This window comes from Carcharodon carcharias, chromosome 2, assembly GCF_017639515.1.
Source record: "Carcharodon carcharias isolate sCarCar2 chromosome 2, sCarCar2.pri, whole genome shotgun sequence".
Classification (NCBI taxonomy): Eukaryota; Metazoa; Chordata; class Chondrichthyes; order Lamniformes; family Lamnidae; genus Carcharodon; species Carcharodon carcharias.
This window is the reverse complement of record NC_054468.1, coordinates 133,690,081-133,711,286: the sequence shown is the minus strand read 5'-3', so window position 1 is coordinate 133,711,286 and position 21,206 is coordinate 133,690,081. Positions and strand designations below refer to the sequence as shown.

General features: G+C 39.4%; 1 protein-coding gene across 5 annotated transcripts in view; it reads left to right on the top strand.

Moving 5' to 3' along the window:
* Window positions 1–21,206, top strand: part of dhx57 (DEAH (Asp-Glu-Ala-Asp/His) box polypeptide 57) — a 101,734-nt gene that overhangs the window by 26,662 nt on the left and 53,866 nt on the right. For all 5 annotated transcript variants that reach the window (XM_041182836.1, XM_041182834.1, XM_041182832.1 and 2 more), the window contains 5 exons: window positions 3,289–4,082; window positions 4,927–5,120; window positions 8,296–8,417; window positions 9,871–10,066; window positions 19,758–19,882. In XM_041182836.1, coding sequence (XP_041038770.1) covers window positions 3,289–4,082; window positions 4,927–5,120; window positions 8,296–8,417; window positions 9,871–10,066; window positions 19,758–19,882 — 1,431 coding nt within the window. The remainder of the gene's footprint in view (window positions 1–3,288; window positions 4,083–4,926; window positions 5,121–8,295; window positions 8,418–9,870; window positions 10,067–19,757; window positions 19,883–21,206) is intronic.

Below are 21,206 nucleotides of genomic sequence, written 5' to 3'. Positions count from 1 at the left end.
ACCACCAAACACATCTTCCCTTCACCCCCCTTATCGGCATTCCGTAGGGATCGCTCCCTCCAGGACACCCTGGTCCACTCCTCCATCACCCCCTACTCCTCAACCCCCTCCTATGGCACCACCCCATGCCCACGCAAAAGATGCAACACCTGCCCCTTCACTTCCTCTCTCCTCACCGTCCAAGGACCCAAACAGTCCTTTCAAGTGAAGCAGCATTTCACTTGCATTTCCCCCAACTTAGTCTACTGCATTCGTTGCTCCCAATGTGGTCTCCTCTACATTGGAGAGACCAAACGTAAACTGGGCGACCGCTTTGCAGAACACCTGCGGTCTGTCCGCAAGAATGACCCAAACCTCCCTGTCACTTGCCATTTTAACACTCCACCCTGCTCTCTTGCCCACATGTCTGTCCTTGGCTTGCTGCATTGTTCCAGTGAAGCCCAATGCAAACTGGAAGAACAACACCTCATCTTCCGACTAGGGACTTTACAGCCTTCCGGACTGAATATTGAATTCAACAACTTTAGGTCGTGAGCTCCCTCCCCCATCCCCACCCCCTTTCTGTTTCCCCCTTCCTTTTTTTTTCCAATAAGTGATAAAGATTTTCCTTTTCCCACCTATTTCCATTATAAAAAAACCCCACTAGAGCTATACCTTGAGTACCCTACCATCCATTCTTAATTAGCACATTTGTTTAGATAATATCACCAACTTTAACTTTAACACCTATGTGTTCTATTGTACTATTGTCGTTGACATCTTTTGATGATCTGCTTCTATCACTGCTTGTTTGTCCCTACAACCACCACCCCCCCCGCCACCTCTCTGTCTCTCTATCTCTCCGCCCCCCACACACACACCTTAAACCAGCTTATATTTCAGCTCTTTCTTGGACTCGAACTCAAGTTCTGTCGAAGGGTCATGAGGACTTGAAACGTCAACTCTTTTCTTCTCCGCCGATGCTGCCAGACCTGCTGAGTTTTTCCAGGTAATTCTGTTTTTGTTTTGGATTTCCAGCATCCGCAGTTTTTTTTGTTTTTATCAATAAAAGGCTGACTGGTCTATAGTTTCTTTCCCCTTGAATGGTTTGTAACAATTGCAGTTGTCTGGGGCCACATCTATATCTAAGGAAAATTGAAAGTGAATGCAGGGGTTTTGGGCACCAGTGTTCAATTTCTTTTTGCTTACCTTCCCAGCAGGACATTCATAATAATAAAGTTAGTTGGTGAGAAAGTTGCCAAACAACAATTCTGGATAGAAACCAAAAATGGGCATCTCTCTCCACTGTTTCTGTCCTAAGACTCCCAAACTTTAGCTGCAAACTTAATCTCATATTACACTTTACTTTGTGTCATTAAACATACTGTGCATCTTATAGTAGACAAAATGGATTTCTTTGCAAGACTATAGGATGATGTAGTTGAAGTACGTGCTTTCAATAAATAAGGATACTGTGATAGTTTGTTTTCCTGGCGTCTGGATAATTATTTCTTTGACAATAAAGAACAGTTCACTTCCTTGTATGTTGCCCTCCAATTCGTTTTTTTATGCCTCATAGTTACCCTAATTAAAATTGTTCGTTCAACACCATCATGCAAACTACCCCCTTATTTAGAGAACAAAATACAAATCTATACTTTTTTTTGAATTCTTATTGATAACTTATCCTGTTTTGCTCAAGTATCAATGGTTATTCCCTTCCTGGTAAAGATGTCAAACTAGATTAATAGTGCACTACACAATTCTTTGGGACTGAGGCCAGCTCCTAGGCAGTGCCCTTCCTCCAGTTTGCCAGAGTCCCAAAACGCTTTATACTATGCTCATTTAGAATACATCCTGTTTGTTTTTAACAGTGGAATACAATAAGAAATGCATGCACTGCATATGGAATGAAATTTTAACTCATTCAAACTGATTTGCATAGAGATAAAATTGGGTTCCATGTGTTTTCCTTTTTGTGTGAGTTAGAAGTGGTAGTGTGGTGCCTTATCCATTGAAAAGAATGGGAGTGTGGGTGTGGGTCCATGTGCAAAGTTTATCTTCCATCTTCTAATCCTGTTGTTTGATAGTAGATTCATGTCTCAGAAATGTGTTTTTTATAATTGAAGTTTGAGCCTACTAAAGGTTTGCAGAAGCTGTAAATAGTTCTAGATTATTTAGAATAAAAACAAAATGCTGGAAACATTCATCAGGACAAGCAGTATCTCTGGAGAGAGAAGCAGAATTGATGTTCTGGTTTTTTGGTCTGGGGCCAGAGCCTCAACATTGGGATCGTTTCCAGATTCCAACCCCATACCCCATCAGAAGTAGGCCCTGATACAATTGTCAATGAAAAGGCCAATTAGTGGCATGGGCTCATGATCCAATTAAAGACGGCAGGTGGGCTTCCAATGCTGGAGGGCAGGTAAGGGAGAGAGAGTGCCTTAAGGTAATTGCATGTTCTCAGCACTTTCAAACATTTTAGAAATGAAAATGTCTACAGCTGCCAGACAATATGGAGGGGAAACTCTGTTTCTCACTCCACAGATGGGAAAGAAAGAAAGACGTGCATTTATATTGCACTTTTCATGATCACTGAATGTTTCAAAGTGCTTTACAGCTAAGGAAGTATTTTTGAAGTGTAGTCATTGTTGTAATGTAGGAAACGTGGCAACCAATTACACACAGCAGACCCCCACAAACAGCAATGTAACAATAACCAGATAATCTGTTTTTGTGATTTTGACGCAGGGATAAATATTGGCCAAGACAAAAGGATAACTCCACTGCTTCAAAAATAGTGCCATGGGGATCTTTTGCATCCACCCAAGCAGGCAGATGAGGCCTCAGTTTAACGTCTTATCTGAAAGTCAGAACCTCTGACAGTGCAGCACTCACTCTCAGTACTGCACTGGATCGTCATCCTTGATTTTTATCCCCAAAACCTGTAGTGGCACTTGAACCTGGAATCTTGTGTACCCAACTGATCCACAACTGATAGGCTGCCTGACCTGCTGAGTATTTCCAGCATTTTTGTTTTTATTTCAGATTTCCAGCATCTGTAGTATTTAGCTTATTTAGAGGTAGGGTTTAATTTAACTACTGTTAATATAAATAGTTTTAGCTCAAATTCCCTGGCTGTTAACCATGACAACTTGTTCATGGTACAGAACCTGTAATCTATTCTTCCAATTGCACTTGAGGGCTGACTATTGCATATATTTATGGTTAACTTATTTTTGTCATAGAGGCATATATTGCAATGAATTGTGATGTTATGTAAAAATAACATGCTTATTTTTATCTTAGGTATGGTTTTCATACAGAACGTTGCATATTGGCGCTCAAAATGTTTGATGGAGATGTAGGATCATCTTTGGAATATCTATTGCAGCAGTGCTTTAGGGAAAAGTTCAAAGATAGAATCAAGGCCTCTCCCAAATTTGGGAATATTAGCATGGAGGACTGTGTGGAGCGGAGGCAAGAAGAAGCATTTGCTCTTAGCTCCATATACGAGAGCAAATTCTCTGAAAGGATTCAAAACCGAGTCTGGAGCATTGAATTGGCACTTGTGTTTCTAACACAGAAGCTTAATAAGTCGAGAAGGTCTGAGACCGAAGACTCAGCATCAAAGTCTCTGAAAAACATTTGTCAGCATTACCTGAAGGGTAGTTGCCGCTTTGGGTCGAGATGTAAATTGAGACATGAGCTTCCTTCAAGGGAAGAAAGGAAAGAGGACAGTCATTTGCGTTGTGATAGCAATGCACACCTATACACACTTGAGATCCGATTTCCACCTGGTAATAAATATCCGTATGAGGTCCCACTTTTAGCCTTTTCTTCTATCAACGACAGTCTACCCCAAGCTTGCCGTTTGCATATAACCGAACACCTCTATGGAGAGGCCTTGTTAGCAGCAAAAACAAATGAACCAGTGGTTCACACATTGATCATATGCTTAGAAAATGAAGCGAAAATGAGCAAACTACTCCTTGAAACCACCCATGAATACAGTGTGCCTCCTGTTGTGCTCTCTGTCTTGACTGAACAAACTAATGGTGACCAAACACCTCGCAACTATCCTTTTTATCATCAACTGGCAGGTACTATTATGAAACTGGAGTCATTGAGATTTGTTGTGGTACCCATTGCACCCTCGAAAGTTTTTGTTGCAGAGCTAAGAAAAGCACAAGCTACGACTTGAGTTCTAAGGAGTAATTCCTTGAGTTTTAAAGGAGTTTCCTTGTGCAATAGTATGGTAATTACTGCAGTGAACATAGACTTCATTGAAACATTTTTTTAATAAAAGGGAAAATTCCAGGGCGCTGAGGCTAACAGTTTTAGGGCCAATACAGCAGGCAACAGGTCTTGAACCAGGATCCATTGTTGGAGAGTGGGGAGATGTTCAGTGGGCCTTTTTATATTTTGCTTTAAGTAACAACAAAAAAAGACTTATGTTTGTATAGTGCCTTTCATAGCCTCAGAATGTCCCAAAGTACTTTATAACCAGTGAAGCACTTTTGAAGCGTTGCCCCTATTTGCAGTGTACAAAATGCAGCAACTAATCTGCACACAGCAAGCTCCCAGAAACACCAATAAAATAAATGACTAGATCATCTGCTCTGGTAATGTTGATTGAGGGCTAAATATGGGCAGCAACACCAGTGAGAACTCTCCTGAATAAAGCCATAGGATCTTTTACATCCACGTGATGGGGCTTCAGTTTATCTCTTCTGAAAGACAGCACCTGAAACAGTGCAGCAGCACTTCCTCAATACTGAAATGGGCATGTCAGCTCAAATCTCTGGCCTAGGACTTGAATCCCAAGCCTTTTGACTCAGAGACAGGAGTGCTATCACTAAACCAGCTTTGGCACTTGGTTTTGGTATGGTTTTCATTGTAGTTTAGCCTTTGTCATTTATAACCAACATGGTTGATGTGTTGTAGTTGCAGTGAAAGATGATGCTGGGGCAGAAGTGGAAGATGATGATGATTTACCGGAAGAAGAATCTGAGGCTGTGGTAATGGAAACTGAGAGTTATGTGCATCTGAAGAGGAGACAGTTGAAAAAGTATAACTGGAAACTGGAGAACGTATATAGGGAAAACCAAAAACTTTGTAAACAGTTTCAAATCAAACAGGTAACTTCACCCATGCTCCAATTTTATTCAAGAACGGTATATGATGGTTAATAGTGGCGTGCTTTGTATTGTGAATTTTATTGTTAAGGTACCTTTTTTCTTTAGTAAAGGTCTGTCCTTTGGAAATACAGGATACCAGTTAGATGGAATTCCCTGATGTAGGATTTGACTTTTTAAAATTAAATAATTAATAGTGATGAGCAGCTCTACAATTCAAAGTTAAATATTTTTGATATCATGGTATGAGGAAGTACAAGGAAAGACATGAAGAAGTTAGGTATTTTTCATTCAAACAACAACATGCATTTGTATAACTCTCTTAACGTAAAACATTCCAAGGCACTTCACAGGAGCATTTTCAAACAGTTTTGACACCAACCCCATTAGGACAGGCAACCAAAAACTTGGTCAAAGAGTTTTAAATAGCATGTTAAAGAAGTAGAGAGGCAGCAAGGATCAGGGAAGAAATTCCAGAGCTTAGGGCCTAGGCTGCTGGAGTGATGGAAATTGGTGATGTGCAAGAAGTCCATAATTAAAGGAGCACAGAGATCTTGCAGCATTAAATAGCTGGAGGGGGTAATAGAGATTAGGGGTGGGGGAGGAGGGTGGTGAGGCCATTGAAGGGTTTGAAAACGCAGATGAGAATTTTAAATTTGAGGCATTGGTGAATCAGGATTTAGGTCAGCGAGCACAGGGTTGATAGGTGAGTGGAACGACGTGCTAGGTTACAGGTGGCGAGAGTTTTTGAGGAGTTCAAATTTTCGGAGAGTACAAGGTGGAAGACCAGCTGGAGCAGTAAGTCATGTCCAGAATTAACAAAGGCTCAGATGAAGGTTTTGGCTACGGATGACAATTTAATTCTCACTTAGAGAAACATGGGTTATAAGGGATAGCAAGCATGATTTGGTGAAAGGAAAATCATGTCTGATTAACTTTGTTGAGTTATTTGAAGTTACGGAGAAGGTTGATGAAGGTGGTGCAGTCGATGTAAATATGGACTTGCAAAAGGCATTGGGCAAGGTACCTCATAACAGGCTAATTCGGAAAATAGAACCATATGGCATTGAAGGGATGATGAGAACTTAAGTGCAAAATTGGCTAAGGGATAGGAGGCAGAGAGTGGTGATGAATGAATTAATGTTTTTTTTTCTGACTGGTGAGAAATTTACAGAGGGTTGCCCAAGACTTGATACTAGGACCAGTGCTTTTCTTGCATATAAATAAACAACTGGGTCTTAGTTATAATGGAGTACAATTTCAAAGTTTGCAAATGATCCAAAACTTGTCAAAGTAGTAATATTGAGCAACATAGTAGCCGACTTCAGGAAGATATCGACTGGTGAAATGGGCAAACATGTGGCAGGTGCCATTTAAATACAGATAAATGTGAAGTGATCCACTTTGGTGGGAACAACACGGAAGCAGTTTAATCTTGATGCTGCTATTGTGAAGGGGGATTCGAGAGCTGAGGTACTTGGAGATGCATATTCACGCATCTTATCAACTTGCCCTGCCACCTGCAAAGATGATTCAGAAAACACATGGGATTCTTGGTTTTGTAAATAGTGGCATTGAATAGAAAAATAAGGAAGTCATGCTAAATATTTACAAGCCTCTGGTTAGGCCTCAGCTGGAATATTATGTACAAATCTGGGCAACCCACTTTAGGAAGGTTGTCAAGGCCCTGGAGAGGGTGCAGAGGTGGTTCACCAGAATGATGATGGGGATCAGGGACTTCAATTATGTGGAGAGATTTGGAGAAGCCTGTATTGTTCTCTTTAGAGCAGAGAAGGTTTTAGGAGACCTGATAGGGGCAATCAGAATTATAAGGGGTTTTGATAGAGTAAGTGGAAAGAAACTATTTCTTTTGGCAAATGAATCAGTAACCAGAGATCATGGGTTTAAAATAATTGCCAAAAGAACTATTGGGGAAATGACGGGAAATTTATTTACACAAAGAGCTGTTAAGATCTGGAATGCATTACCTGAAAGGATGGTAGAATCAGATTCTTTTAGAAGGCCATTGGACCTATACTTGAAGAGAACTAATCTGCAGCGTTGTGGGGGAAAATGCTGGGTCTAAATTGGACAGCTTTTTCAAAGAGCAGCACAGACATGACTGACTGAATGATCTGTTCTGTAAAATGCTTTGATCCACTATTCTATAAGTTGAACCAGGGGTGAAGATGAGAATGTTACAAAAATGAACGTAGGTGGCCTCAGAATGATATGGGATTTAGATTTCAGCCCAGGATCAGATAGGATGTTAAAGTTGCAATGGTTCAACCTAGAATGGCGGCTAGGGAGAGGATTGGATTCTGTGGTTAACGAATGGAGATTTTTGCAGGCACTGAAGTTGATGGCTTTGGTCTTTGCAGTATACATTTGGAAGAAATTTCTGCTTATCCAATACTGGATGTCGGATCAGCAGCATGACAAATCGGGGAGACAGGTCAAGAGAGGTGGTGGTGAGGTAGATCTGGGTATCATTAGTGTACATGTGGAACCTGACATGTTTTTTTCAAATGATGTTGGCAAGGGGCAGCATGTAGATGCAGAATAAAAAGAGACCAAAGATAGATCTTTGGGTGACTCCCAACAGTATGATGCAGGAATCGAAAAAGAAGCTATTGCAAAAGATTCTGTAGCTACAACTGGATAGATGAGGTTAAATAACAGCACAGACTGTGGAGCAATGTTATTATGTTTAAAATTATGGAAGGATGGCACAGAGTAGATGGAAGGAGATTGTTTCCAGTAGCGCTGGGGTCAAAGTTGAGGGGTCACGAATGAAGAGACATCAATGCAAGAATGAATAGAAGAGATTTAGAACATAGAGCTGGAGAAATATCTTCGTACTGAGTTGTGAAGCTGGGGAATTTACTTCCAGAGTTAGTGATTGAGGCAGAAACTATTGTTAACATTTAGGATTCAACTGGACAGTTGGATGAAGGGAAAAGGATTGAAGGGATAGGAGAACAAGGCAGGTAAATGTGATTTTAGAACTAATAGCTTGTTTGGAGAGTAAACACCAACACATTGTTTGGTCTGTTTCTGTCTTGTAATTTATTTGTATTTCTTTGTATCATCTTTAAGATATGTTGCCTGAGGCAGATGCTTGCCCTCCTTGTATCCCAAGTCATTTCTTGATTCTTGAAAGTTATTGTTATTTCAGTCTTCCAGACAGTATCAGTCAATGTTGCAGGAGAGGAAGAAACTTCCAGCATTTCAAGAAAGAGACACAATCTTAGATTTACTGAACAAGGCCCAGGTGCTGGTAGTGAGTGGTATGACTGGGTAAGTTTAAGGGAAGTGGATATGGGAATTGACAGAATGTTCTAATGCTGGCATGCTTAATTTTTTGAACGATTGCGTAATTGCTCAGCATTTTCTGATGGTTTAAGTATGGAGAATATAGGAATAATATACAGTCCATTAGCTAAAACAGATTAAAACATAGTTTGTAATTTGGCCACACAAAATGGTGCAAATTAAATTGAGTTCTACAAGAGAAACTTGAGTATATATTGAATATTCCATAACGTGATGGAACATGTTTGAATTATGTGGATGGATGCATTTGCCGCAACTCTCAAGAAGCTCTCTACATTCCAGGACAAAGCAGTCTGCTTGATCAACCCATTCACCACCCTGGCCACAGAGTGCGCTGCGGCAATTTGCCAAAATCTCTTATATAGTTTCTCCCAAACTCTCAATCTCTGCCAACTAGATGGACAATGGTAATAGGCACATGGGAATGCCATTGCCAACAAGATGCAAGTCACACACCATCCTGACTTGGACCTGTATTACCATTCCTTTACAAAAACAGAATTACCTGGAAAAACTCAGCAGGTCTGGCAGCATCGGCGGAGAAGAAAAGAGTTGACATTTCGAGTCCTCATGACCCTTCGACAGAACTCATGAGGGCTCGAAACGTCAACTCTTTTCTTCTCCGCCGATGCTGCCAGACCTGCTGAGTTTTTCCAGGTAATTCTGTTTTTGTTTTGGATTTCCAGCATCCGCAGTTTTTTTGTTTTTACCATTCCTTTATCTGCATTGGGTCAAAATCCTGGAATCCCTTACCTTAAAGCAATCTAACAGCACCTTTACCAGACAGACTGAAGCGGTTCAAGAAGACTGCTCACCACCATTTTCCTGGACAACTGGCTTTGCTGGTGACACCATAAACAACAAATTAATTTTTTAAAAACCGTAATGACGGAAGGTGGTCATTTTTAGTAAATAAGCCTTGTTGGTTCTTAACTAGATGTCAGTGAAAATATTAACTGCCAGCTGTGGGCCAAAACAACTTCAAATGGAATAGATCAGATAATGGTGTCATCACTGAGTATTTAAAGCAAAACATCAACATTCTATGTTTATTTTGTTTCAAATTTCAGCCTCTGTTATTGATTCCCTTCCCCAGTACTCACTCATTTTTGGAGTTAGGTATTGGGGAGTATTTGGAGCTGAAGCTGAGTACTGAAATAATAGCTATTTAATATATCAGTGAATTGTTCAGGATTCAAAAAAACATTTTACTGCTTTTTGGTGTAGGATTAATTTTCCCAAAATACACAAATTTAGACTGTTAGAAGTTATTTCTTCAGGCAATGGATTAACAGTTTCCAGTTTCCTAAACCCTTATTCGGTTGTTCAAGTATTAAGAGGAAGGGATTTATTTGCATTTCCACAGCCTTGGAAAGTTTGACAGATATTCAAATAAGTTATTTTCAAAATTCCACAGGTGTGGAAAGACGACTCAAATTCCTCAGTTTATCCTGGATGACTCTCTTAATGGTCCTCCAGCAACAGTTGCAAACATCATATGCACACAACCTCGAAGGATTTCTGCTATTTCTGTCGCTGAGCGTGTAGCCAAAGAACGGATCGAGAGGCTAGGAGGAAGTGTAGGATATCAGATTAGACTTGAAAGTGTGAAGGTTGGTATATATTTATCAAATTTTCAGTGTCATCCTTAAACATTCACTCCCTTCACCACCAATGCAGTGGCAGCAGTGTGTACCATCTACAAGATGCACTGCAGCAACATACCAAGGCACCTTCGACAGCACCTTCCAAACCCGCAAACTTGACCACCTAGGAGGTCAAGGGCAGCAGATTCATGGGTACACCACTACATGCTAGTTCTCTTCCAAGTCACACACCATCCTCACTTGGAACTATATCGCTGCTTTTTCACTGTGTCTTGGCCAAAACCCTAGAACTCCCTTCCTAACAGCACTGTGGGTGTTCCTACAATAGACGGACTGCAGCAATTCAAGGAGGCAGCACACCACCACCTTTTCAAGGGCAATTGGAGATGGGCAATAAATGCTCACCTAGCCAGCAATGCCCACATCCCATGGAATGAATATATTAAAAATGTTTATCTTTGACCAGGTAGGTTTGTGGTCATGATCTTTTTTAGATTGGCATTGCTATTCATTGACAAACAGGAGTCATTCCCCTCCTGACCAGTTTGTCATTTGTGCAAACCTCCGATTCCTAGAAGTGCTACCATAATTGCATAACATTCTCTATTACCACCCAACTGGGAGCTGGTCCGAAGTCTTCAATGTCAGCTTAATTTCAGACTTGGGCTCCCTAGCGATCCCTCAGATTTTATTTGAAACACTCCCTATTTCATTGATTTCTATCAGGTATCCCTGTTGCTGTCTTGGCTGTCTAATCTTGCTATTTCCCACCCCAATGAAATGCACCCTTTCATATGTCTTCAGACAATCTCCATGAAATTGTTCTGTGCTTTTCTCTGATCCCTAGCTCGTTGGGAGTTGGATGTTGAGTTTGTTGTGACTTTGATAATGATTTCAGATTTTGTACAACTGCCATTTCTTTCTTATGTTGGTTACACACAAACTTGAAACACAAATCTGTTACTTTACCTCTTCGTATTTGGCCTTGCTGTGTATTTGATGGTGAAAAAACTTGGTATAAGGAAATACTTACATCTCTAGATGGTCACACAGAACTGGAGGGCTACTAAGGCTGCATTTTTAATGTGTAGTCGAGGTACAGCATTTGAACAGATGAATACAAGATATATTCTGCATTAAAAGTATAATATGGAATCAAAAATTTATTTGTACTGGGATACACTATATTGTCACAGACTCAAATAATGTCTTTGTCCTGATGGACATGCCCATGATTGAAAAAAAATTCAATGTTGTAATTGTGCATGTATTAGTAAAAAGCTCCCATTTACCATCTTAATCTCCATGCAACCACTGGGAGATCTGAGTTTGACCAAAGAGAGACTGACTTCTCCTCACACCTTCAGGGTGTGGTTGATCAGATATTCAAACTAGTGCCTCATAAAATATTTTTGATAAAGCACTCATAATTCATATCATCAGGAATGATAGTGCAAACTATTCTGTTGTTATGCAAATTGTGCATTCTCTGGTGCTAACAAACATTGTATTGATTATTTGCTATTCTATTACTTTAACAATTTGGGGAAGCTTAACATTTATAACCTTGGTCTTCCCCATATTACAGAATCTGAGACTTAAGTGGTTAAAGGTCAACTATCCAATTGAAGTGTATGCCTCTTATACATGCACTCTCTCAGCATGATATCTAAATGTACTTTGAGGAACCCCAATACTTTTGCATGTTAGCCTTTATTGGTTGACAATTCCAAACGTTTATAACTCTTCAAATAAAAAAATATTGCGATACTTACTTTAAATTTGTGTTTTGCTGATTTTTCTCTATCGTCAAAACTCTTGGTTTCTTTTGAATTAATAATCTAGGTTTACCTTGCCTACATTACTTCATCTATCGCACACTTCAGTGAGGATAACTCCTGAACTGTTGCCTTTCTGGACTATCAAGGTTAAACTACTGTAATCTTTCCTCATCCATTTTGTCTTCAGGATTAGTCATAACCTTTGTCAACTTGCATTATATTGTTTTAGCTGTGATTATATGCTTTATCATACCACCTTTGGTTACTGAAATTATGTCTGAATTATGTCAACATCCCTTTCCAAATCTTCCTGTGCTAATTCAGTTCTGTTCATTATCCGCTTTTGTCCTGAATACCAATACTTTTGTAGTACTTTACATGCTATTGATTTACTTTTGGTATCCTCAGAGGCAATATCAATCTTCATCCTTGTGCAACTCTCTTGCTACATTCTTTTGCTACTCAACCTTGTTTTGCACTTTCAGCAAATATGGTCAGAACGTAATTGAGTTTATATATTAAAAATTAGAAATAGGATCCAAGTAGCGACCCTTGTGAAACTCTATTCAATATTCTCATTTCTCCCCCATCCACTATGACATCACACGTCACATGAGTACTTTCAGTTTATTTTAAAAAATCAAAACAGAAAATGCTGCAAATACTCAACAGGTCTGGCAGCATCTGTGGAGAGAGAAACAGAGTTAACATCACGGCCTGAAATGAACTGTTCTGAAGAAACATTAACTCTGTTTCTCACTCCTGTTATGACACAGCAGTTGGTAAAGGCTGAGTTGTTAATGCTGAGCTCTGAAGAAGTCATTCAAACTTGAAACACCAACTCTGTCTTTCTCACCACAGATGCTGTTAAACCTACTGAGTTTTTCCAGCATTTTCTGTTTTTGTTTCCGATATCTCCTTTGCTCTCTCCGACAATGGTACCTGCCAATACACTTTTAGCAAGCAAATCTTTGTGATAAATTTCGATTATCCAACTTTCTCAATACAATACTCCAAATGTAGTATAGGATATGAATCTGCTTTTGTCACCGCATTCACCTTTCGATAGTCAACACACAGTCTTTGTGTTCCATCCAGTTTCGGTACCAGTACAATAAGCGAACTCCAGTTACTGCAACTAGACTCATGATATCATTTTGAAGCATAAAGTCAATTTATTTTTCTACTAGTAATAATTTTGCTGGATTTACTCTATAAGGATGTTGCCTTATTGAAGATGAAATCTATGCAGACACATCATGTACAGTTAAATTTCTCTTCCCCAATTTATTCCCACAAATAGGTTTGGTGACTACAATAACTTTTTCAAATCACTTTGACACTCGTTTGGAAGGTAACTCAACATTTCATTTAAATTTTCAAGTACCATCTCATTATCCAATTTGATTAGAGGAAAATTTCAGAGTCCTACACCTCTACCTTTTTTTCATCATCCACCATCACAAATACCTCTTTTTGTTCCTCTTCCCTGTCAAAGTACATTTTAAGCATATTCATGTGACACACCCTCTGCTTCTTTCTTCTATCTGGAGTATTTATTAAATAATTTACTTCACTCAATTTCTTTTCAATCCTATAAGGTCCACTAAACCTTGCATTTAATGAATCACCTTGTACTGGGAACAGAACTAGTACTTTCTCTCCAGAAACAAAACTGCGAGTTTTAGCTTTCTTATCTGCCTTAACTTTCATCACTTGCTGTGAGATCTTTAAATGTTCCCTAGCCAACTCACATGCTTTGTTCAATCTTTCCCTGAAATTTGATACATAATCCAGGAGAATAGTTTCTGAATTTTGACCCACCAATTTCTTATGAATCAATTTCATTGGTTCCCTTATCTCGTGACCACAAATTAGTCCAAAAGGACTAAAACCAGTCAATGCATTTGGAGCATCTCTAATAGCAAAAATGGAATTCCCCTATCCCAATCCTGTGGATAATCCTGATGGTACGCTCTCATCATGGTTTTTAAAGTTTGATGCCACCTTTCCAAAGCTCCTTGAGACCTGGATGATAAACTATTGACTTGAACTGTTTTAGCCCAAACTGTTTATTACTTCCTTAAACAGTTGTGAAATACAATCAGATCAGAGGTCAAATTTTATTTCCTTAGGTAAACCATATCTTCTGAAAAATTTAGTTAACTCCTCCATAATCCTATTAGTTGTAATATTTCTTTTAAGGTATCGCTTCAGGAAACCTGGTAGACACATCCAATATTGTCAGTAAATACTGATTTCCACTTTTAGTCTTGGGGACGAGCCTCCAATTGTTATGACACAGTAGTTGGTAAAGACTGAGTTGTTTAAATCCCAGAGGGAAACTTGAACAACTGTCATAACCTATATTTTCAATTGGTATGTTTGAGATGCAACTCTGAATTCAGGAATAAAACCACCAAGTCTCAAGTTTATATATAAAACTAAATTAAACAATTATTAATTTAACAAGAAATTAAACACACACACATCTACAAATTGCTACCATAATAACATTTAAACAAATCCCCAAATTAATCACTCCCAGGTAAATCTTCACCAAGGCAACAATAACCCATAGATTTTAAACAGACACCAAGCAAACCACATTTGACCTTACGAATTCAGAATGAGGTACTTTGCAATTTGGTTCCTTTGCAGACACAGTTGTAGGGCTTAAAGACTGGTTAGATCTTACATGCCTCTGACTCTCTCACACACAAACTCCTCTCGGTTTATACCTAGCTTTCTCTTTAAATGTAAATTTTCCATTGTATTACTAGATTTTTTTTTTTAATTTTACATCTCCTTACAATTATCTTCTCATTCCACCAATTTTATTAGTAATATAAACATATTGTTTGGTGACTGTCAGCGAGGTGCAAGATTTTATTCCATTTTGAACGGTTTATTCAACAAATGCTAATGTACTCTTTCCCTTCTAGCCTTACGTTTATCTAATTAACATCTCAAACTACAATCAAGGCATCCAGACTAGCTGGCTTTAATTGAATTAAGCCATACATAGACATACACATAGACATAGACCTACTACAACTCCAATTTAAAAATAATTTCCAATAACATTATAAGTGTTAATATCTCTTTATGACACTCCACAGATGCTGCCAGACCTGCTGGTTATTTTCAGTATTTTCTGTTTTTATGTCAGATTTCCAGCATCTGCAATATTTTGGATTTGTGTTTATTTTAGCCAGTTTCTTAACTATTTTCATACCCTGATTCCTGTAGATTTTATTTTACGTGGAAGTTCAGACACAAGTGTTCCAAATATTGTAACTAAAATATATCGTAGGGAGTAGTCTACTTTTATCTGTAATGTCTTGAGATGTCATAATGGTTTGTCAAACAGGATTTCATCCTTTTAATTCTATGAAGGCTGTGTTTTATTACATTATTGTTATAAAGATGTTTTTCTAGCCTGGCCCTTAAAATAGATTTAATTATTTTTACCTGATACTGATGTTGCACTAATCAGCAAATAATTTTCTTAAGCAATTTTTTCATACTTTTAAAAATCTAAGGAAACATTTATTCTTTCACTAGTCCTGCAAAATCTCAATAGTGTTTAGCAGTTTGTTGGTAACTGTAACCAGTATCTGCTAGCTCCTTCCCCTCCTTGCTACAGCTTCCTCGGACACATACATTCTGCCCAAGGTATATGCTGGTCTTGAATTTCCTTAACTACTTCTAACTTCAAACAGTACTCTGAGTTGCTACTGAGTGTTGTACAAAAATTGCAGCAGGTTAGAATCCTCTCTAGTGAATGGATCTGGAAATAATCCATTTAGTATTTCAACTATTTTATATTCTTTATCTTCATTATCATATAAATGCTCACTGCTGTTCTGCTTTCCTTTCTACCTGAATGTGTGTCAGCCCTGGCTCTGATGGTAGCACTCTTGGCTCTGAATCACAAGATTCCAGGTTTAAGTCCCACTCCAGGGATTGAGCACAAAAATCAAGGCTGACACTCCAGTGCTGTACTGAGGGAGCTCTGCACTGTCGGAGGTGCTGTCTTTCGGATGAAAAGTTAGACTGAGGCCCCTGCTACTTGGCTGGATGAATGTAAAAGATTCCATGGCACTAATTTGAAGAAAAGCAGGCGGGTGGTTTATCCCCGGTGACCCGATCAATATTTACCCCTCAATCAACAACACGAAGAGACAGACCATCTTGTCATTATCACATTGCTGTATGTTGGTGTTTGCTGTTCACATGTTAGCTACTGTGTTTCCTACCTTACAACATTGACTACACTTCAACAGTACTTCATTGTCTGTAAAGTGCTTTGAGGAAGTGGTCATGAAAAGTGCTATTTAAATCCAAGTCTCTTCTTTTTTTCTTGCATGTAACGTGCTTCGGGTCTTTGTGAAGTCATGAAGGGCAGTATGTGAATGGGAGTCTTTCTTTTACTGTTGTGATTATGGACATACAAGTTAGGAGCAAGAATAGGCCGCTCGGCCCCTTGAGCCTGCTGTGCTATTCAATAAGATCTGAATGTAACTTCAACCCACGTTCCTGCCTACCCTGATAAACTTTCAGTCCCTTGTTAATCAAGAATCCATCCAGCTCTGCCTTTTGAGGAAGAGAGTTCCAAAGGCATTCAACCCCCTGAAAGAAAAATTTCTCCTCACCTCTGCCTTAAATGAGCGACCCCTTATTTTTAAACAGTGACCCCTAGTTCTAGAACAAAAACAGAATTACCTGGAAAAACTCAGCAGGTCTGGCAGCATCGGCGGAGAAGAAAAGAGTTGACGTTTCGAGTCCTCATGACCCTTCAACAGAACCCCAGGACCCTTCAGTGAAGCCCAACGCAAACTGGAGGAACAAAACCTCATCTTCCAACTAGGCACTTTACAGCCTTCCGGACTGAATATTGAATTCAACAACTTTAGGTCTTGAGCTCCCTCCTCCATCCCCACCCCCTTTCTGTTTCTTCCCCCTTCCTTTTGTTTTTTCCAATAAATTATATAGATTTTTCTTTTCCCACCTATTTCCATTATTTTTAAATATTTTTAAATCTTTTATGCTCCCCCCACCCCCACTAGAGCTATACCTTGAGTGCCCTACCATCCATTCTTAATTAGCACATTCGTTTAGATAATATCACCAACTTTAACACCTGTGTTCTTTTGTTCTGTTGTCTGTGACTTCTTTTGATGATCTGCTTCTATCTCTGCTTGTTTGTCCCTACAACCACACCAACCCCCTCCACTTCTCTCCCCCCACCCAAACACCACCCCCCCTACACACCTTAAACCAGCTTATATTTCACCCCTTTCTTGGATTCACTCAAGTTCTGTCGAAGGGTCATGAGGACTCGAAACGTCAACTCTTTTCTTCTGCACCGATGCTGCCAGACCTGCTGAGTTTTTCCAGGTAATTCTGTTTTTGTTTTGGATTTCCAGCATCCGCAGTTTTTTTGTTTTTACCCCTAGTTCTAGATGCTCCCACAAGAGGAAACATCCACCCTGTCAAGACCCCTCAAGATCTTTAAAGGTTTCAATTAAGCCACCTCTTACTTTTCTAAATTCCAGTGGATACAAGCCTACCCTATTCAGCCTTTCCTCGTAGGACAACCCGCCCATTCCTGGTATTAGTCTAGCAAATCTTATCTAAACTGCTAACGCATTTACATCTTTCTTTAAATAAGGAGACCAGTATTGTGCAAGTACTCTAGATGTGGTCTCACCGATGCCCTGTACAACTGAAGTATAGCCTAATATAAATGCAAAATAATGCGGATGCTGGAAATTTGAAACAAAAACAAAAAATGCTGGAAAAACTCAGCGGGTCTGAGAGCATCTGTGGAGAGAGAGAGACAGAGATAACGTTTCGAGTCTGTATGACTCTTCTTCAGATTTAAAGGGAGGTAGAGATGTGGTGAAATATATACTGATTAAGGGCAGTGGAACCTGTGAAGCTGGATAGCAGGCCAGCGATAGGTGGAGGCAAAGGTGAGATTGCAAAAGCTGCCATAAACGAAAGGTCAAAAGAGTTGTTAATGGTGGTTGTACTGACTAAAGGAAGTGCTAATGGTTCACATTAAAAAAGCAAAATGTGATAATGGCCGGACCAGGGTGGGCACTCTGGAAAGTGACAGAGGCATAGCCTCTCAACTTTTATGGTCAATTCCCCTCGCAATGAATGATAATCTATTAGCTTTCTTAATTACCTGCTGTACCTGCATACTAACTTGTTGTGATTCATGCACCAGGACACCCAGATCCTTCTGAATCTCAGAGCTCTGCAATATTTCACCATTTAGATGATTTTTAAAATTCTTCCTGCCAAAATGAACGATTTCACATTTGCCCACATTATACTCCATTTGCCAGATCTTTGCCCATTCACTTAACCTATCTATGTCACTTTGTAGCCTCCTAGTTCTCTTCACAATTCACTTTCCCACCTATCTTTGTGTCGTCAGCAAATTTAGCCACCATTCCTTTGGTCCCTTCCCCCAAGTCATCTATATAAATTGTAAAAAGTTGAGGCCCCAGAACTGATCCCTGTGGCACATCACTCATTACATCCTGCCAACCAGAAAAAGAGCCATTTATGCCAACTCTCTGCTTCCTGTTAGCCAGCCAATCTTCTATCCATGCCAATATGTTACACCTACACCATGAGCTTTTATTTTCTGCAATAACTTTTGAAGTGGCACTTTATCAAATGACTTCTGGGAATCTATGTACAGTACATCCACCAGTTTCCCTTTATCACAGCACATGTGACTCCTTCAAAGAACTCCAATAAAGTGGTTAAACATGATTCTCCTTTTACAAAAACCATGTTGACTCTGCCTGATTGCCTTGATTTTTTTTTCTAAGTGCCCTAGATGAGGCTCCTAACCATGGTTATTCAATTTGGAATCTTCCAGAATAGTGTTTGTTGAATAATCATAGGTTATCTGACCTATTGGCAGCCATTTTCACAGTTCATAATTGTCCATTTTAAACAAATAAAGACAGTTCCAGAAGTTTCCATACAAGCTTGGTCCATGCGTAAAGTTATGAATGTGACATGCCTTTATTACATGACAATATTAAACATAATATCAAAAGGCTCCTGATATTTGTACCATTGGGATGGTCTACACCTGAACCATCCTGGTGTCCTTGCAAGCTGCCTATCTAGGGAAGTAGAGAGAGTTTTAAACTGAATAGTGGGGGCAAGGGATCAAATTTGGAAAGATGTGCTAAACCAAAGAGCAAAGACAAAGCAAGAGAGAGAGATATTAATATGGGAAATGATAAACAGACTTTGACAGGAAGGGACAGAAAGTACAAATTTAAGAGTAAATCAGCAGATAAGGCTAGGTGCTACAAAAATAATAAAAGGACAAAGCTAAAGACTCTATCTAAACACAAGTAGCGTTTGAAACAAAACACTTGAACTGATAGCACAAATAGAAATAAATAAGTACACCTGATAGCCATCACAATTAAAAATTATCTGCGGAATTCAAACCTCCCATTGTTTGGAGCTTACTCAAAACACAGAGTCAATGGACTCCGAGACTCCAGGTTTGCAGTTCAACAAAGGAAAGCTGACCAGACCTCTTATCCACCAGTTAAGTATGAAAGACCACCATCTATCTCCTATTGTACATAAGTGGCTTTTTAGCTTTCAGCCATGGGTGGACAATAGCTATTCACCATGTGACTGAAACTGGCTTCTGATACTGAGATCCTTTATTATCCCAAGACCCAGGTGAGACCAGGACAGACTGCAGTACAACACCAACAAGACAACAACTGCAAAGGTTGTGCCATCTTTGCCTTTTAAGAACCATCAGTCAACAGCCAGTCTGAGAACCAGGCTCTGAAACTAGCTGCAAATGTGCATTGCGTATCTTAGAAACTCATTTATTTTAATTATATTTTCAGTCCTCCTCTACCAGATTGCTTTACTGCACTACAGGACTACTACTCAGACGACTGGAGGCAGATCCAGAGCTCCAAGGCGTGTCTCATGTTATTGTAGATGAAGTGCACGAAAGAACAGAGGAAAGGTATTTCGATTTTTCACTTGGACCAGCTTGTTGTGAATTTCAATACAGTACATGTTTAGTGCAAGAAGCCACAAAAGTTGAAAAGAATTCCGGAATGGTCACCAGCTTCGATTTTAAGACAAATGTACTTGAGGGAAAGGAAAGAAAGACTGAAAAGGTAAGGGGTTCCAGTTTTGAAGTCATGGAAAGCTTAAAGTAGGAGGTTACTATGAGTCTTAATTTCAAGATAGTGGTGATTGTAGGGAGGGAAAAATGTGTGAAGGAGAACATATTTGGAGTTCAGAAAGAACAAAGAGGGAATTTCAGAACAGCCTTGGCCAAAGTGGTGATAGTGAAATAAAGAGAAGTGAGGATAATTGCAATAGATAGAAACAGAGAGCTTACAATCTTCGATGCATAAAAAATGTTTTCACTTGTATAAGAGGCCAAAATTAGGGCCCGTGGATGTAAAATAATGACCAATACATCCAGTAGGGAATTCAGAAGGAATTTCTTTATGCAGAGTGATAAGAATGTGGAGCTTGCTACCACATGGAGCAGTTGAGGTGAGCAGTTGGATGCATTTAAGGGGAATCTAGATAAGCACATAAGGAAGAAGGGAATGGCGGGACATGCTGATAAGGGAGAGAAGAGGGTCATATGGAGTATAAACACCAAGTGGACCAATTTGGCCAAATGGCGTGTGCCTACTATAAATTCTAAGTTTAGGTGAGAGAAGGACCGTTTGTCAGACACAAAGCTTTTTCTGTTCCCTTTGCATGGTGCATCCTTAAATAGGGAACTGGTTGTGAGGTATTATTTTTGGCTTTTTATGGATTATTAACAACAGTTCCAGTACTTGGACTTTTATTACCTGATGCTCAGTAGCTTTATCTAAATTATTATTCTAAATTATTTATCTAAACTATTTATTTACTGGGTTTAGACCCAAGGAGCTGACCAATATCCCACTTGCTGTAAACTACTAATAGATGTAACATAGTTGATACCACACCACCAAGCGAGAACAGTTTATAGACCAAAGTACTTAATATCTTTATGTTTAGTTTCTCAACTGTCCATTGTATCTTAGGTTACTATTCCAATCCCCCTGCTCCTAACCCATCTCCAGCTCATGGGCCTCAAATGCATAGCCATCTATAGCACCCATCCTGGTTCACCCACCCCCAGCATCCCTCTGTCTAGGTAGCATTTGCCTCAGTGTCTGTACTATAGTAAGTGGGAGATGGCATATGTGATTCTATTGCTTTAAGCCTCTTCACACCCAGCCTTTTCACTGTATGAGTCCCTCCTGATTTGCTAGTACAGTCCTAAGCTCTGCCCC